Source organism: Berghia stephanieae, chromosome 12 (genome assembly GCF_034508935.2).
Source record: "Berghia stephanieae isolate SIO BIC M18660-M18661 chromosome 12, UCSD_Bste_1.3, whole genome shotgun sequence".
In the NCBI taxonomy this organism is placed as follows: domain Eukaryota; kingdom Metazoa; phylum Mollusca; class Gastropoda; order Nudibranchia; family Aeolidiidae; genus Berghia; species Berghia stephanieae.
Genome location: NC_088371.1, coordinates 30410236 through 30427986, shown reverse-complemented (window position 1 = coordinate 30427986; position 17751 = coordinate 30410236). Strand labels below are relative to the sequence as shown.

The 17751-nt window shown below is 34.3% G+C and overlaps 1 protein-coding gene across 1 annotated transcript in view; it reads left to right on the top strand.

Moving 5' to 3' along the window:
- Nucleotides 1-17164, top strand: part of LOC144957920 (uncharacterized) — a gene marked incomplete in the record, with an annotated part of 128166 nt that extends 111002 nt beyond the window's left edge. The window contains 14 exon segments of the mRNA XM_078889477.1: nt 332-449; nt 802-927; nt 2078-2194; nt 4599-4773; nt 5144-5344; nt 5892-6059; nt 6290-6384; nt 7232-7402; nt 9247-9395; nt 11892-12050; nt 13211-13353; nt 14176-14268; nt 16132-16238; nt 16759-17164. Coding sequence (XP_078745603.1) covers nt 332-449; nt 802-927; nt 2078-2194; nt 4599-4773; nt 5144-5344; nt 5892-6059; nt 6290-6384; nt 7232-7402; nt 9247-9395; nt 11892-12050; nt 13211-13353; nt 14176-14268; nt 16132-16238; nt 16759-17008 — 2072 coding nt within the window.
- Between the last annotated feature and the right edge of the window lie 587 nt (nt 17165-17751).

The window sequence follows — 17751 nt, the reverse complement described above, 5'->3', positions numbered from 1 at the left end:
TCATCATCATCATTATTATTATTATTATTATTGTTATTATTATTATTATTATTATTATTATTATTATTATTATTATCATTATTATTTATTCCGTCATTGTGATATTGATGTTCATAATCATGGTACTAGAAACATCGAATTGATCTCGCATAAAAAATACGCGAAATATTTCATATTTAAAAACCGAAAAAAGAATATACTAGCCATTCTACTCATTTTTCAGTGTCGCGACTTTGTTAGTTCTCAATGATTATAAATAAATATCGAGCAGTATCCATCCATTACAAATATTTAGTTTGTATTTATTTAATTTCAACTTTTATCCCAACAGGAGAGACAGCCCTCCACGTGGCAGCTTATTCCAGTGTCATCCAACCCATCTCTGTGTCCAACCTCATGGATTACGTCATCAGGACCCATCCTTACGAATGTCTTAACATCAAAGACAAGTGGGTTATATATTTGCCACATTATTCTTTCTACACTATATAGATCGATACATAGATATGAAGATAGATAGACAGATAGAAAGATAGATAGATTGATAGATAGAGTGGGAAGAGAACGTGTTTGAGCGAGAGAGTGTGAGAGAGAGAGAGAGCGAGAGGGAGAGAGAGAGATGGAGAGAGATAGAGAGAGAGAAGGAGAGAGAGGGAGAGATATATATATATATATATATATATATATATATATATAGAGAGAGAGAGAGAGAGAGAGAGAGAGAGAGAGAGAGAGAGAGAGACAGAGAGATATTAAATGTCTTGGCATAACAGGTCATTTGAGTTTGATTTACTTTCACAGTGAGGGTAACAGTTGTCTTCACATAGCAGCCAAACATGCCAAACCTGATGTTCTTTGGGAATTTCGATTTGTCCGATTCAAGGATGCGGACGTTGAAGGAAATATTCCATTGCATGAGGCAGTCAGGTAAACAATACATTAAAACTCTCCTTACACCAGCCATTTTCAGGATTTTCCCCAAAACTTCACAGACAACTAACACAAAAATATATTTTTTATCACTCAAACATAATAGCAATAAGTTCTTGCGATACATATTTTCTTTAGCAAAGCAAGCTTTAAAACAAAGTGTTTATTTTATTTAAATTTTATAATGTACAAAAGAAGTCTGAATGAGAAAAATGATTGCTGTGTCGTAACGAATGTGACGATTTTTCTATGTCAGGTAAGGAAAGGTTTAAACTGTTAAAGGTGTACAAGGATTGTCATTCATTTCTCGGTATCTACCAGTGATATATTGTAAATTCCCTTACAATTTTTGTGAATAATATTTGCAGAGGAGTAATAAGAGCTAATTTTTCATGCTTTTTCAAAAAGCAAAGTACGGTAACGACGTGACGAATGATATAATGGAGATCAGATGTTTTTATTGCAAACTTGCTTTGATTTGTATTATGAATACCCGTTTTTCACATATTCAAGAAGACCGTTTGTAACTATACTATCTGCTTGGTGTTCTGTGCCTGTCGCCTACTGTTTGTAATGAGTGTGACAGATTACTTGGAGGTTTACGTTACTCATTCTTCTTAATGCACGTTTATTAGAAAACTAACGACTCATTCAAAGTGGCAATTGCTTATTTACATAAAATAAAAAAATTAAAATAAAGTTCCCTTTATTCGTACCCAAGGGGAAATTTGTCTTTAGGGTTTATCCCAAGGTAAGACTGGAATAACCCAGGCGCCAGCCGCAGTGCAGCACTGCAAAGTGAGCTCGGGCCAGGTGACTTGCTCAAGGCCACACAACGAGGCGGATAGTCAAACTCGGTACATTTTGGATATTAAACAAAGACCGTGCCGCTGAGCCACACTGCCCCCACCCCCATCCTTCACATCCTTTGCTTATACAACCAGAGTGTTAACTTTTGAAAAAATCGCTTGTATGGTGTGTGTGGGGGGGGGGGGGGTAGGGGGAAGATGAAATGCAGAGAGAGAGAGAGAGAGAGAGAGAGAGAGAGAGAGAGAGAGAGAGAGGATGCAACCAATCTGAATTATTAATTTACGTTAGAATGTGATTAATGGCTGAAGTCAATTATTTTCAAACTTATAATTTATAGACCTGGCGAACCGGAGTGTCTTGAAACAATGCTTGACATTTACGACGCTATGAAAAGGGATTGTGACATCAACCATCAAAATCATAAGGAGGAGACACCCCTATTTTTGGCTGGCAGGTAAAGTAATGCTATCGATGATATTGACGTCACTCGGATCTTTGTTATTGTTTTTTTTTTTGCCATCCGCGTTTATGAGTAATTCTCACTAAACTGTATTATCTAGACTAAAAAAGTTCAGGGTTACACAGTGTTTTTTGTGTGTTGGTCCGTTTTACTTCCGGATGGCAATGTTGTGAGCTTCTTAGCCAAGCGCATACTATCTATAGAAAGCTCTATTGCTCAAAGTCCACACACACACAAACATACATGCACACACACACAAACACACACACACACACACACGCACAAACACGCATACAATTATAGATAGTTCGAAGATGACGTCACTCTGGTCTTTGTTAATAATAATAATAATAATAATAATAATAATAATAATAATAATAATAATAATAATAATAATAATAATAATAGATCTTTATTGTCCATAAATATGGCAATTTGTCATTTAGTTACACTTGTTATAACGTTAAATGATAACTGTAACATTGAACAGATATTTCACTCCTACTTATTCTCTCTCTCTCTCTCTCTCTCTCTCTCTCTCTCTCTCTCTCTCTCTCTCTCTCTCTCTCTCTCTCTCTCTCTCTTCCTCTCTTTCTTCCACACGTGCGATATACACAACATAAACATATTCATTTCGTTTTCAATTTGCTACGATTGTGGCAATTCGACACCAAGAATTATCATCATTATCAATTGGTCAGTTAATCTTACATTAAATAAATTAATCAGTTAATCAGTCAACGAATCAATCTTGGTTTTTCTGTACGATATGAAATATTCAAAATTTTTATTGCTGACGGAACGAACGTTGATTTATACTGACTTGTTAGATCTACATTTAATCTGACAAAACCTTCTCCCAGATGGTAAAAGACTAAATTCATGGTATAAAATATGTTTTTTATTGTTGGTAATTGAGAATGCTTTCCTTTCTATTGCTTTTCCATGAATTCTTTCTACTCCATCAAGAGGATGTTATTGTTTTTTGCCATCCGCGTTTATGAGTAATGCTCACTGAACTGTATTAACCTGACTATAAACGTTAATGGATACACACAGTTTTGTGCGTTGGTCCGTTACACTTCCGGATGGCAATGTTATGATCTTCTTAGCCAAGCGCATACTATCTATATCACAATTCTGGGGGAAAAATAGTTGTATTGCCGCTCATTTTACTGGCACAAACAATGGGAGCGATCTATAGATAGTTCGAAGATGACGTCACTCAGGCTTTTGTTATTGTTTTTGCCATCCGCGTTTGTGAGTTGTTCTCAGTAAACTGTATTAACCAGACTATAAAAGTTCATGGTTACACTGAGTTTGTGTGTTGGTCCGTTATAATTCCGGATGGCAATGTTGTGAACTCCTTGGCCAAGCGCATTCTATCTATTCAGGTTTTCGTCCAACCAAGTCATAAATCACATGATTTATTGCTGTGCAACGATTGGATATTTCTTTAAAAATGTAAACATGCTGCTTTGTTTATGAAAGTTGTAAACATACACATGTGTCAAACTGAACAAAATGACCAATCGTGATGTTAGATATTTCGAAAGCTTTGAGCACTTTTCACTATGTGGGTCACTTTGAGCACATTTTGCAATGTGACCAATGACCTCGAGCACATGGAAAGTTAATATAGATTGTTTGACAAATCCATTTTTCATAGAGTAGCCATGACCAAATTAGACTTTTTTGTACAACCATAAACAGCGGTATTGAATTCATTTAAAATCTCTATGTTTTATAATTAGATGTTGCCGTCTTAACCAAGAGAGTACTGGCACCTATGTATAAAAAAAAATGCAAAATATGTCGGTTTGTCCGCGTGAGTATTGTTTGTTTGATTAACACCCGAAGGAGTTAAACTTGGACCAGGGTCTCATTAATCTTTATCCAGCGGTGGATACTTGAGCTTTGAAAAAAAAACCCAAACAAGAAACAAAAAAACTCGAGCTTTTATATAACGCAATATCCACTAAACGTGCTCAAAGCGCTTTACAAAGGGTCCCTGACTAACAGCAACACTTAACATGTAGGACGAGACATGACGCTTGTTAGGCGATATTACAATTTTTTTCAGGACAACGCTATTAACGGCCAGGTACTCATTTTACACATGAGTACGGTGAGAGAATGTTAGTAAAGAGCCTTCTCCAAGGACTCAACTATGTGGCGAGCGAGGCTCGAACCCAGGACCTTACAATCCGAAAGCGAGTGTCATACTACTAGACCACATTAGCCATCGCTAGAGCAATCACTATCGTCTCTTCAGATATGAGACTTACTTTATTTTCTTATTTCGATTGATGATTGGATGGAAACCGGCCTGCAAAAGGGTAACCAACGTATTGTCACACATTCTATAATAATACTTCTGATTTATTTTGTTATTCAGAGAGGGTTTCATGGATGGCGTGAAACGTCTTTTGTTGTTCGGTGCTGATATTTCAATATCTGACCATCAAGGCAACACGCTACTTCATGAACTGACCAGGCTTGTGGTGGAGGATCACTTTCATAGACCGGTGTATATGGAATTGATAGAAATCATTCTGGACCATGCCTTTGTGGTAGGTTTCAAAGTACAACCCGTGTGCTCTTGTGGTTGCATACGGGTTAGCGTTTATGAAGGAACAGAAGTAGTTTTAGTAGTAGTGGAACGAATAGTAATTGTAGTAGTAGTAGTAGTAGTAGTAGTAGTAGTAGTAGTAGTAGTAGTAGTAGTAGTAGTAGTAGTAGTAGTAGTAGTAGTAGTAGTAGTAGTAGTAGTAATGGTAGTAGTAGTAGTAGTAGTAGTAGTAGTAGTAGTAGTAGTAGTAGTAGTAGTAGTAGTAGTAGCAGCAGCAGTAATTAGCTAACATTTTAAAGCAACATTGCTCAGTAAAAATCACTAAGTAAACCGTTAGATACTCAATTCATTTCGCTGTTATTTATTTACAGTGGTACTGCAATAAACATAACATCACCTACCACGAGAGTGATCGTGAACAATTGTACCATCTAAGACGCCAGGGTATATTGGCTCTTGTCATGGACATCCCAAACAACATGGGTCTCAGTGTTCTTGACTACGCTTGCAAGTTGGGAGCAGCACCTGTTGTTCAAGTTCTCACAAACATGAAAGACGTGACAGTTTTTACGGTTAGTAAAAACAAAATTAAACTTGATTAGAGGATAACGTAGCGTGTTCATTGTTTTAAAATAGAAAATAACTCAATTAAATGTTGACAATAGTATTCATTCAAAAAGAAAAAGATGATGATGATGATGATGATGATGAAGAAGTAGTAGTAGTAATAGTAGTAGTAATAGTAGTAGTAGTAGTAGTAGTAGTAGTAAATAGTGTAGTAGTAGTTAGTAGCAGTAGAGTAGAAGTAAGATAGAAAGAAGAAGAAGAAGAAGAAGAAGAAGAAGAAGAAGAAGAAGAAGAAGAAGAAGAAGAAGAAGAAGAAGAAAAGAAGAAGAAGAAGAACAACAACAACAAAAGCAGAAGAAAGAAAGAAGAAGAAGAAGAAGAAGAAGAAGAAGAAGAAGAAGAAGAAGAAGAAGAAGAAGAAGAAGAAGAAGAAGGAGAAATGCAGTAGGCATTTTTATGTGTGAAAAAGCGTGTTATAAACATAAAAATGTGTTCATACAATACTATGGTATAGATAGTGTATAATATTGTATAATAATACTAATATTGTAGACTGGTCGATTCCGACGTTACGACATCACACATATCACTCCAAAAACCAACGAGACGTTACACGGTATCATGTCTCATAGTGGGAGTGTTGCACCCAGGGCCTCTTGTCTGGAATGGCTGCTAGCCATGGACAATCCTCAAGGGGCGGCGAGAATTCTAGACATACAGGTATGTCAACTTAATAAAAATGTGTATGTATTGGGAATAAAAGTGTGCCTTTTTTTATAAGATAATAATGAACAAGTCGATAAATGGAAACATAATATATGCAACGTAACTTTAGTGGATCCGATTCTTCTTTTTAATCAACAGAAAGCAAGTTTAGGTTGAAATTAAGTGTGTTTATCGATTATGTATCTTTTGTTAATTAAGCATTTACAACTTTCATCCTTCAACAGCCCTTCAGTGACATCGAGAGAGCATACAGTTCAGTCGCTGCTTGGACCTACGCAATCATTATGATATTTCACATTGCATATATGGCCCTCTTTACGTGAGTTTTTTTCTTTCTTTAATTTTTTTACATTTTCTTTTGACAAAACATCTTCCAATTTCTTAAAACGAGACATGTCTAAGTGGCACCAACTCACATTTATCGATGCAGATGTCATTTTGTAGTTCAATAGCGCAGATATCATGCTACTCATAAGTTTATGGTCCTGATTTGAAATCACTTGGATTTGATCTTTTCAGGACCTTTGTGACGTAATTTCTCAAATGCTCAATATGCCTAAGGCAGCACTATTCAGATAATATCTAGAGATTTTCAACTTTGGGGGAGGGGGGGGGGGGGGGGGGGTCATGGTATAGAAACAAGACCAGAGTGGATTTCGTTAGGATCGCCGGGCATTCTCTCAAGTAATCTTAAGATTCATTAGCTGTTTCTGCACATTACGTCTGTATATTAAATCTGGCATGAAGGGATGTAAACGTTAGATCCCAAGTATAACAGATAATTATTTTTTGTTGGTGTAAATTTCAAGGTAGAGAAACATGAGTACATGCATACAGTCAATCGAAATCAATGGATATATATATAATGTTTCAAGTATAATTATGATCAACTTCTACAATCTTGTTTCGAGCTTTGGCTCTCATCACTTACTTCCTTATGAGAGCAAATGCTCGAAACAATATTGTAGAAGTTGATCATAATTATACTTGAAATATTTTCTAAATAGCGCCTTTTACCAAAAAGTTGAGCACTATTATTTCATGGTTTTGGTTTTTAATATATATATATATATAATAAAATATATATATATATATATATATATATATATAATATATATATATATATATATATTATATATATATATATATATATATATTACTTTCAGGTGGTCAGGAGTACACCTATTGGAAAAAGAAAGAAGAGAAAGCAACGACGATGAGAAAAGCAGAATAGAAACTGTGATGTACATCTTGGTACCAATAGAACCAGTTCTCATCATTCTCTACAATACCTACAAACTCATCAAGATGGGCTGTATGGGACAATTGAGTGCAAAGTAAGAATTAAGATAGGGGCATTCAACAGGCCGCTTTTATTTTGTGAAATGGAAATGATAAAGATAACTGGTGGTATAACTATTGTTTCATTTATTTAGAAATCGATGATAAATATACTATCGAGCATTCAAGATTTGCAACACATACAATAAATAGTTTTGTACAAGTATTTCAACTTATGAACATCAATAGAATAAAGCACCGATAAAAATATACACAAATGATAATAAAAATAATAAATTAGCATTTAATTAACAGTAATATCTTTTCAACCGAGAGAGAAAGTTAAAACTTTACAAGTTTGAAATTTGAGAACGTGTTCGTTCTTCTTTTGTTGTCTTAGTGTGTGTGTGTCTGTGTGTGTGTGTGTGTGTGTGTGTGTGTGTGTCTGCAGTGAGAGGAATGAGTTTTATTAAAATGGGCAAGCAAAACAATTATTGGCATAGCCAATAAGAAAGAAGGGTAATTTTTAGATGGCCAATGAGGTTCAATTATTTTGGGCAGAAGCCAAACGTAGCGGGAAGCTAGAAAGGAAGTTTTGATAGAGACGCGGACCTTTGGGCATAAACACACCTGGAATCTTGTTTAGTGAGAGGATAATTAGCAGAATATATGCAGACAATTGCAATTGAACAGGTGGGTGTAGAATAGATAGGCTCTAGGCAGATAACGGGGTGTGAGATAGAGCAATACGTTAACAATAGTCCGTTTCCGATATCCTGAGTATTCCATGTCTATAATGCATTAAACGAAATTTGGAACAGTTTCATATTGCCATTGGCTTAATTATAGACAAAGACTCTCCATGTTCTAAGTGGTTTTAATTCAATGTGTCAACCTCCTTTTCCAAATATTGTTGTCCACTAAACAATTGAAGGGCTTTTGAAGTAGGCGTGCGAGCGAGTGAAAACCGCTCGTCACACCATCTAAGTAATTTACCCTTTAAAACCATTAATTGGTTCATCATGGGGTGGTATGCAATACATCTGGTAGAAAAGCACACCAACGACCTTTTCTTCCTACATCAACAAGCACACCAATGACCTTTTCTTCCTACATTACTAAGCACACCAATGACCGTTTCTTCCTCCATCAACAAGCACACCAACGACCTTTTCTTCCTACATCAACAAGCACACCAACGACCTTTTCTTCCTACATCAACAAGCACACCAACGACCTTTTCTTCCTACATCAACAAGCACACCAACGACCTTTTCTTCCTACATCAACAAGCACACCAATGACCTTTTCTTCCTACATCAACAAGCACACCAATGACCTTTTCTTCCTACATCAACAAGCACACCAATGACCTTTTCTTCCTACATCAACAAGCACACCAATGACCTTTTCTTCCTACATCAACAAGCACACCAACGACCTTTTCTTCCTACATCAACAAGCACACCAATGACCTTTTCTTCCTACATCAACAAGCACACCAATGACCTTTTCTTCCTACATTACTAAGCACACCAATGACCGTTTCTTTCTACATCAACAAGCACACCAATGACCTTTTCTTCCTACATTACTAAGCACACCAATGACCGTTTCTTTCTACATCAACAAGCACACCAATGACCTTTTCTTCCTATATTACTAAGCACACCAATGACCGTTTCTTTCTACATCAACAAGCACACCAATGACCTTTTCTTCCTACATTACTAAGCACACCAACGACCTTTTCTTCCTACATCAACAAGCACACCAATGACCTTTTCTTCCTACATTACTAAGCACACCAATGACCGTTTCTTCCTCCATCAAAAAGCACATTAATGACGTTTTCTTGGTCTAAATCCATGCATTCATTTTTTACTATCTAATCATTCAGATACCAACTCGGAATGCTGACCATGATGACAGACTTACTGTCAGTGTTGGTATATTTGTCCTACGCCCTCTTGACCATTGTGTGGATTATACTGTATGCCGTGGACTACAGCAGGAAGGACTATTTCTTGTCTGTAGCTCTTTTGATAGGTAAACTTCTATAGCTTTGAGCATGATATTAGTGGAGATGCGCTAGCCAAATGGCATTCATCAAAATATTCATTATGCCAACAGCTACTATTGTTGTTGATGTTGTTATTTATTTATTTATTTATTTAGTTATTTATCATCATCATCATCATCATCATCATCATCATCATCATCATCATCATCATCATCATCATCACCATCATCATCATCGTCATCATCACCATCGTCATCGTCATCATATCATCATCATCATCATCATTATCATCGTCATCATAATAATAATAATAATAATAATAATAATAATAATAATAATAATAATAATAATAATAATAATAATAGTAATAATAATAATAATAATAAACATTATTCATCCTTTTTGGAATTGTACAACAGACGTGGCGAAAAAAAGAGATGGATTACTGACATTAAAAATTACACAGAAATCAGCATTAGATAACCAAACAAGCAATGCATATATATATTGGGTTGGTAACAAACTGAAAAAGGATCAATTTGTGGGCTAAAGCATGTATTGATTTGATACAAAATCAATTTTTCAAAACATTTCATAATAAAAGAAGTGAGCGTCCCAGGTCATAGGTCATTCATTGATGAAATGCGTGACTTTTAGGGATATGAATGACAGAAGATGCCTTCCACATGGAAGCAGTGATCGTGGAAAATAAAGAACGGTTGAATATATTGGTGTATTGTGTTTTGTGTATTGTATTATTAACGATATACACGAATGACTGTAGAAGTCAAAACCTGAGCGTTCCTTTAATAAAGTTTGTAGATGACACAGCTCTTCAAGGCCCTATGACAAATGGCAAATAAGTGGCTTATAGGCAAGAAATTGATAGATTTGTGTCTTGGTGTGATGCCCACCACCTAGAGCTTAACATAAGCAAGACAAAGGAGCTAGTGATTGACTTTAGGAGAGTGAAGGAACCGATAGAACCGTTCATCATCATCATATCTTGTCGCGCCAGTGCTTACAGGAAACCCACAAAGACTCAAAACCACCTTGCATACCTGGCATGCAACTAGTAATACACCACGAACACCCAAAATATGGAAGTGCCATGTACACTCGAGAAAAATCTACCATACTGAAAAGCGATGATCACTCAGAACCGTTAAACCTAAAGAACCGATTCGTCTAGCGAGTCCTTCACTACACATACTTTGGTGTAACGATTGATGACAGACTCAAGTGGGCTGTACACTTGAAAATAATTAGGCATAAGATATGCAGACGTACATATATTTTATCAAAACTTTCTCAGTTTAGAATATTATATAAAACCCTCTGCACATGAATGTATAAAGCTGTAGTCGAAAGTGTCTTGTCTATTTGTATAACAGCTTGGGGAGGCAATTGCTTAGCAGTGGAAAGGAACAAAATAAATTCAAATATTTAAAAAAATATTAAATGCTATATAAATGATGTTGACATGTAGATCTTTTATACGAGAAATTTTGTATTAGTAAAATGACTAAAATATTAAATGACCAGAATCATCCACTAAGTTATTATGTCAGGAAGGAGTGGTCGCCCTTTCTCTATTTCAACAAAAACAGAGAGACACCGAAAATCTTGTCTGCCGTCCAGTATTAGGCTTTATAACAACAAGCAATAATCATTTTATATAATTATTTCGCTTTTTTGCTTCGAAATAATATAAATATTAATTAATTAATTTATTTGTTTTGCTGTCTTTTCAATTTTCAATTTATAATGACAGTTTTAACTATTTTACAGTGTTGAAATTATTCATATAAAGCGCGGCTCTGGTTGTGGAACTGCTCCTTGTTTGTATATTATACATATTATTTCCATTATATTATTATCTTATTATTATAACACGTATGTACAAAAAAATCCTTTTTGGGATACAATAAAGTATTATTATTATTATTATTATTATTATTATTATTATTATTATTATTATTATTATTATTATTATTATTATTATTATTATTATTATTATTATATATTATATTATTATTATTATTATTATTATTATTATTATTATTATTATTATTATTATTATTATTATTATTATTATTATTATTATTCATTATTATTATTATTATTATTATTATTATTATTATTATTATTATTATTATTATTATTATTATTATTATTATTATTTATTATTTTATTATTATTATTATTTTTTTATTATTATTATTATTATTATTATTATTATTATTATGAGTAGGTTACATAAAGGTACCATCATTATTACACCGAAAAATGAATTAAATAAGACACGTATCCAGTCCTCCTGAAGAGTGGTTTCCAACGAAATAGGAACCAGTGTTTTGACATCACACTTTTCTTCAGTATTCCAAAGTTACTCTTCGTTATAAGTTAGCATAGACTTTTATACAGACAAGATGCCTGGGAATGGAAGATGACGTCATCCATCGACTATCGATAATATGTCGCTGGTTATTTAACGTTTATTTTATCTCATTTGTTCTCAGGCTGGCTAATATCCATAGCCTTTACCAGGGGGTTCAAGGTCATCCACTATTTCTGGAGAATGATACAGAACATGATCCTCAAAGACATATTTAAGTTCATGGTGATCTACCTGTTCGTCCTGCTTGCTTTCTCATTCGCCATGCACTCTGCCATACAATGTAAGTCATTTTGAGTAACTTGATATTGATGCTATGCGTTGAGGCAAAATACTCACAACCAGGCGGATATAACGTATCGACACACACAATTATGTGTAACCTTTAACGTTTATAAGCGTCCATAGAGACTGCGAAGCCATATTTATTATTATTATTTTAACGTTTATGGTCAGCCGGATAAAATTTACAGAGAGCTAATCATTAACATGGTTGTATAAATACAATAACAAAGAACTGGGTTACCTCAATTTTGTTCCTTCTATTGAAAATTGGATTCAGTAGTCTGATGTCAGCGCCCGGCAACGGCGGCCATCTTGGTTCTAAACAAAGAAAATCATTACTTTTTATTCTTCATGCTGGCTAGAACTTTTCATTCCCTTTTCATATGCCTTGTGATCAGAATGTGTAAAAGTCAAAACATGATCAAATTGATCGGGGTTTTTTCCTCGGGATACGCGTTTAAGCTCGCCGGAGAAATATTTCATACGGCGTCCGCCATTGTTCCGATAGTTTAGAGCCAAAGTTACCATACGTCATTAGGAAAGAAGTGACGTTACGACTGTTGAAGACAATTAACAGTGCTCAGTTGGTGTCAGTTGGATACCGTGATATTTTTATAATATATTTCCATCTGGCATCTTATTTTTATAATATATTTCCATCTGGCATCTTATTTTATAACATGTTTCCATCTGGCAACTTATTTTTTAATACGGTTCCATCCGTAGCCATCGTTATGTTATAGCCTGATACTGAAATCCAAAAGGACTGGCAGTTTGACGTCATTAGTGAGTTGTCGTTATTAGAGCTCATGGAAACAAGTCATTTCATTGGTTGAACTATTGAATACAACTCACGATTTGTTTTGTTTTGTGGCAAACGACTAGCATTTTGACGTCATTTTTTTGTCAGTATCAGGCCATAACTTTACGAAGGCCACGTTCCATCTGGCAACTTATTTTTATAATACGGTTCCATCTGGCAACTTATTTTTATAATACGGTTCCATCTGGCAACGTATTTTTATAATATGTTTCCATCTGGCACTTCTCCATAGCCTATATTTCTCATTATTATTGAATCAAGTGCCAGTTCCACACTTTTTTTCGATCATAAATTTTCTTTACACTCTACCCTTTGTAATATCTGGTTTGTCACAGTCTCGTCGTTCCTGTCGGACAAGTTCCCTAATCCAGCCCATACAATGTTCATGGTGTTTAATCTCATGGTCGGGATGACAGAACTATTTGATGGACAGCTTGGAGAAGGGGGTGATTCTAGTAGAAACACATTGTATCTAAAGGTAAAGATCTATGCATTAACAAACACCCCCCCCCTCTCTCTCTCTCTCTCTCACTCTCTCTCTCTCGCTCTCTCTCTCTCTCTCTCTCTCTCTCTCTCTCTCTCCTCTACACTACTATATATATATATATATTATATATTATATATATAATGCACATTTTCACTCACATATATATATGTGTATATATTCATATACTCATCTATCTATCTGTCTATATATCTATCTTCTCTCTTCCCTCCCAATCAATCAATCAATCCATCATCAAGGAAAATCATAATATAAACCATTACTGTTTTGTGTTGTAAACTCATTCAAGAATCTTTTTTACAAATGTTATTATGAGAATAAAAAGATCAAAATTGATACCCTAAGTTTATGTGTTAATTCTTCAAAAAAGGTAAAGTAATTTAAATGCATAATTCATTAAATATTTACATGATGCATATTATAGGCCTCTATATAAATATAAGTAACATTTTATTTTTAATTTTTAATTATCTAAACAAACACTAAATGACTCTTGTGAATGTACATTCCGTTAACCCTCTCCTGACCAACTATAGGAAAATCGTCACATTCATTACGATACAACCAATGTAGTCCACTACCACATTATCTCATTCATCTGTAGTGTTTCAATCATCAGGTTTGTTGATAAATGGAAAACCCGAAACGTCCATTCTATCTGTTTTCGTAATTAAATTGAAGCTTACATTCAATTCCACATTGTTATTTATTTCTTCGAGCTTCGAGCAGCAACATTTACATCATCTTACTTTAGAAAACCTATAGACGAATGAACCGTTCTTGTACTGTCCACAGATCATTTACGTCATCTACATCATATTGGCGACAATAGTCTTACTCAATCTATTGATTGCAATGATGAACGACTCGTATCAAGCCATACAACAGGTAAAACCATCATCATCATCGTCATCATCATCATCATCATTATCATCATCATCATCATCATCACTATCATCATTTTCTTCTTCTAGTCTTCTTCCTTTAAAATCCCCCTCTTCCTCTTCCATCTCTTCATCCTCCTCTTCCTCCTCCTCCTCGCCATCATCATCATCATCATCATCATCATCATCATCATCATCATCATCATCGTCATCATCATCATCGTCATCATCACCATCGTCATCATCATCATACTCAGCATCAGCATCATTATCACAAAAATTACAATTATGCTTTATATTTTGTATAATAAATATAATTAGAAGGAATGTGTCCCTTTTTGAGGAGTCAATTACATGTAATGCTCGGTGACATTGTGTCCAATTTGTGGATGTCAGATTATGGAGAATGAACTGTGATATTCAATTTCTTAGAGATGATTTAACCTGTTCACACCAGTCCTCTGTAACAAAAAAAAAACTTTAAAAAACTTGAGCTTTTATATAGCGCAATATCCACTAAACGTGCTCAAAGCGCTTTACAAGGGGTACCTGTCCAACAGAAACACATAACATGTAGGACGAGACATGACGCCTGTCAGGCGATATTACAAATTTTTGGGACAGAGACAACGCTGTTAACGGCCAGGTACTCATTTTACACCTGAGTACGGTGAGAGAATGTGAGTAAAGAGCCTTCTCCAGGGACTCAACTATGCACCGAGCAAGGCTCGAACCCAGGACCTTCCGATCCGAAAGCGAGTGTCATACCACTAGACCACATAGCCGCACAATGAAAAAAGCATGTATTTCAAAAATTTGACCAAAAAAATCATCCTTAAAATATCGATTGATTTAAATGACCCCCATATTGGCAAAATCTCTCAAACCTGGGACTTGACGGAAGACTTCTCTAAGTTCCAGGTTTGAGAATTTTTTTCCAAGATGATGGCCATTTCAATCGATAGATTGAAAAGGCGGTTTCTCCACCTACTGTAACAAAAATGGTTTTGTATGTCTTATATTGTTTAAAAAAATATGTTGTGTAAATGCCTTTATTGGAACTAGGAATCGTTGTAAGTAAAGCGTATCGTAAGTATTTTATTTGCTTCAGTTTAAGCATGTATTTTTTAAATTTCTCTCTCTCTCTCTCTCTCTCTCTCTCTCTCTCTCTCTCTCTCTCTCTCTCTCTGTGTGTGTGTGTGTGTGTGTGTGTGTGTGTGTGTGTGTGTGTGTGTGTTACTATTATTGTTTTCCAATAGCCTGAAAGCGAGAAATACGATTTTGCAAAGAACCTTTTTGTTTTTGTTGTGCATTGCTGTGAACTGTTAAGTGATATAGACAGCCCAATATAATGTCACGTCCAGCTTTCAGTGTGAACTGTTAAGTGATATAGACAGCCCAATATAATGTCACGTCCAGCTTTCAGTGTGAACTGTTAAGTGATATAGACAGCCCAATATAATGTCACGTCCACCTTTCAGTGTGAACTGTTAAGTGATATAGACAGCTCAATATAACTGTCACGTCCACCTTTCAGTGTGAACTGTTAAGTGATATAGACAGCCCAATATAATGTCACGTCCACCTTTCAGTGTGAACTGCTAAGTGATATAGACAGCCCAATATAATGTCACGTCCACCTTTCAGTGTGAACTGTTAAGTGATATAGACAGCCCAATATAATGTCACGTCCACCTTTCAGTGTGAACTGCTAAGTGATATAGACAGCCCAATATAATGTCACGTCCACCTTTCAGTGTGAACTGTTAAGTGATATAGACAGCCCAATATAATGTCACGTCCACCTTTCAGTGTGAACTGTTAAGTGATATAGACAGCCCAATATAATGTCACGTCCACCTTTCAGAAACAATCTCTCACCTGGAGGATTGAGTCTGTCCAACTCGGAGTGGATGTCGAGAAAAGCATGCCAGCCTCTTTCAGGATCTTTAGCAAGGTCAAGGTCAACAAAGGGTAATACGCGTTTTTGGTCACTGCTATTAAATGATTATTAACGTTGTTGCTTTCATAATCATTTTTGTCATTAACATGTCGTTGTACTATGAACTTTGTACGTTTATGATTCATTCGATCATGACCAATTTTCAATTATCAGTATTCTATGAGAGTATTTTTCGATTTTACTTTGCCGTATTGATACATTGTTCCTGACATTCAAAGTTGTGTAAAACTGTCTGTGAATGTTACAATGCAAGCTATATGAGATTCTATAATTATAAACTATTGTATAAGGCATTTAAAGGATAATTCCTATTAAACCTTTAGTAAGATAAGATAAGATAAGAGATAGTTTCCACCACAGACAAAAATATATCCAGTTATAATGGAGTACAGATGCTGTCGCCTCCCCCTTACCTCATCTGCATATAATGCCATATTTTGGCTAACATTCAAACCAATTAAATTCACAACCTCTATAACAACCCTCCCTACAAATACACACATGTTTACTTTTATTCACCCTATTCCCCAGGTATATATGTCCCAATGACAAAGCCAGAAACATGGTACGTTGGTTTATAGAAGTGCCCATAACCAGAGATGCCATTCCCGTGTTGTCTACTGAAGAGGAGGAGAAACAAATTCTCACTGAGATCCAAACTACAGTGAACAATATGGAGATGAAGTTTTCTGATCAAATCAATTATCTCAGAACGAATATGGATAGCATCCAATCCATGCTGAAATCAATGGAACAGACGTTAGAGAAGAAGACGACTTAATCATAAGAGGATAACATAAACTTCCCAATATGCATATACACATGTGGCACTCAAGGGTTTATGAAGGCTTTTGGCGTAAATAATAGTTACATAAATTCCTTGTCTGAAATAGAACTGATGATGATGAAGATAATAATAATAATAATAATAATAATATAATAATAATAATAATAATAATATAATATAATAATAAATAATAATTGATATGAGATGATATAATATATAATATAATATAATAAATATGATAATAGATAGATTTGATATGATGAATTATAATAATATATAATATAATAATAATAATAATAATAATAATAATAATAATAATAATATAATTATATAGGTTGATAATAATAAAATAATAATAATAATAATAATAATAATAATAATAATAATAATAATAATAAATAATAATAATAATAATAATAATAATAATAATAATAATAATAATAATAATAATAATAATAATAATAAAAATGATAATTGATGATGATGATGATGATGATGATGATGATGATGATGATGATGATGATGATGATGATAATACTAATAATAATAATAATAATAATAATAATAATAATAATAATAATAATAATAATAATAATAATGAATAATGATAATGATAATAATAATAATAATAATAATAATAATAATAATAATAATAATAATAATAATAATAATAATAATGATAACGATTATAGGGAATGAGATTAGCGGAAGAGTAGCGTCCCTTGATTGGACGTCAC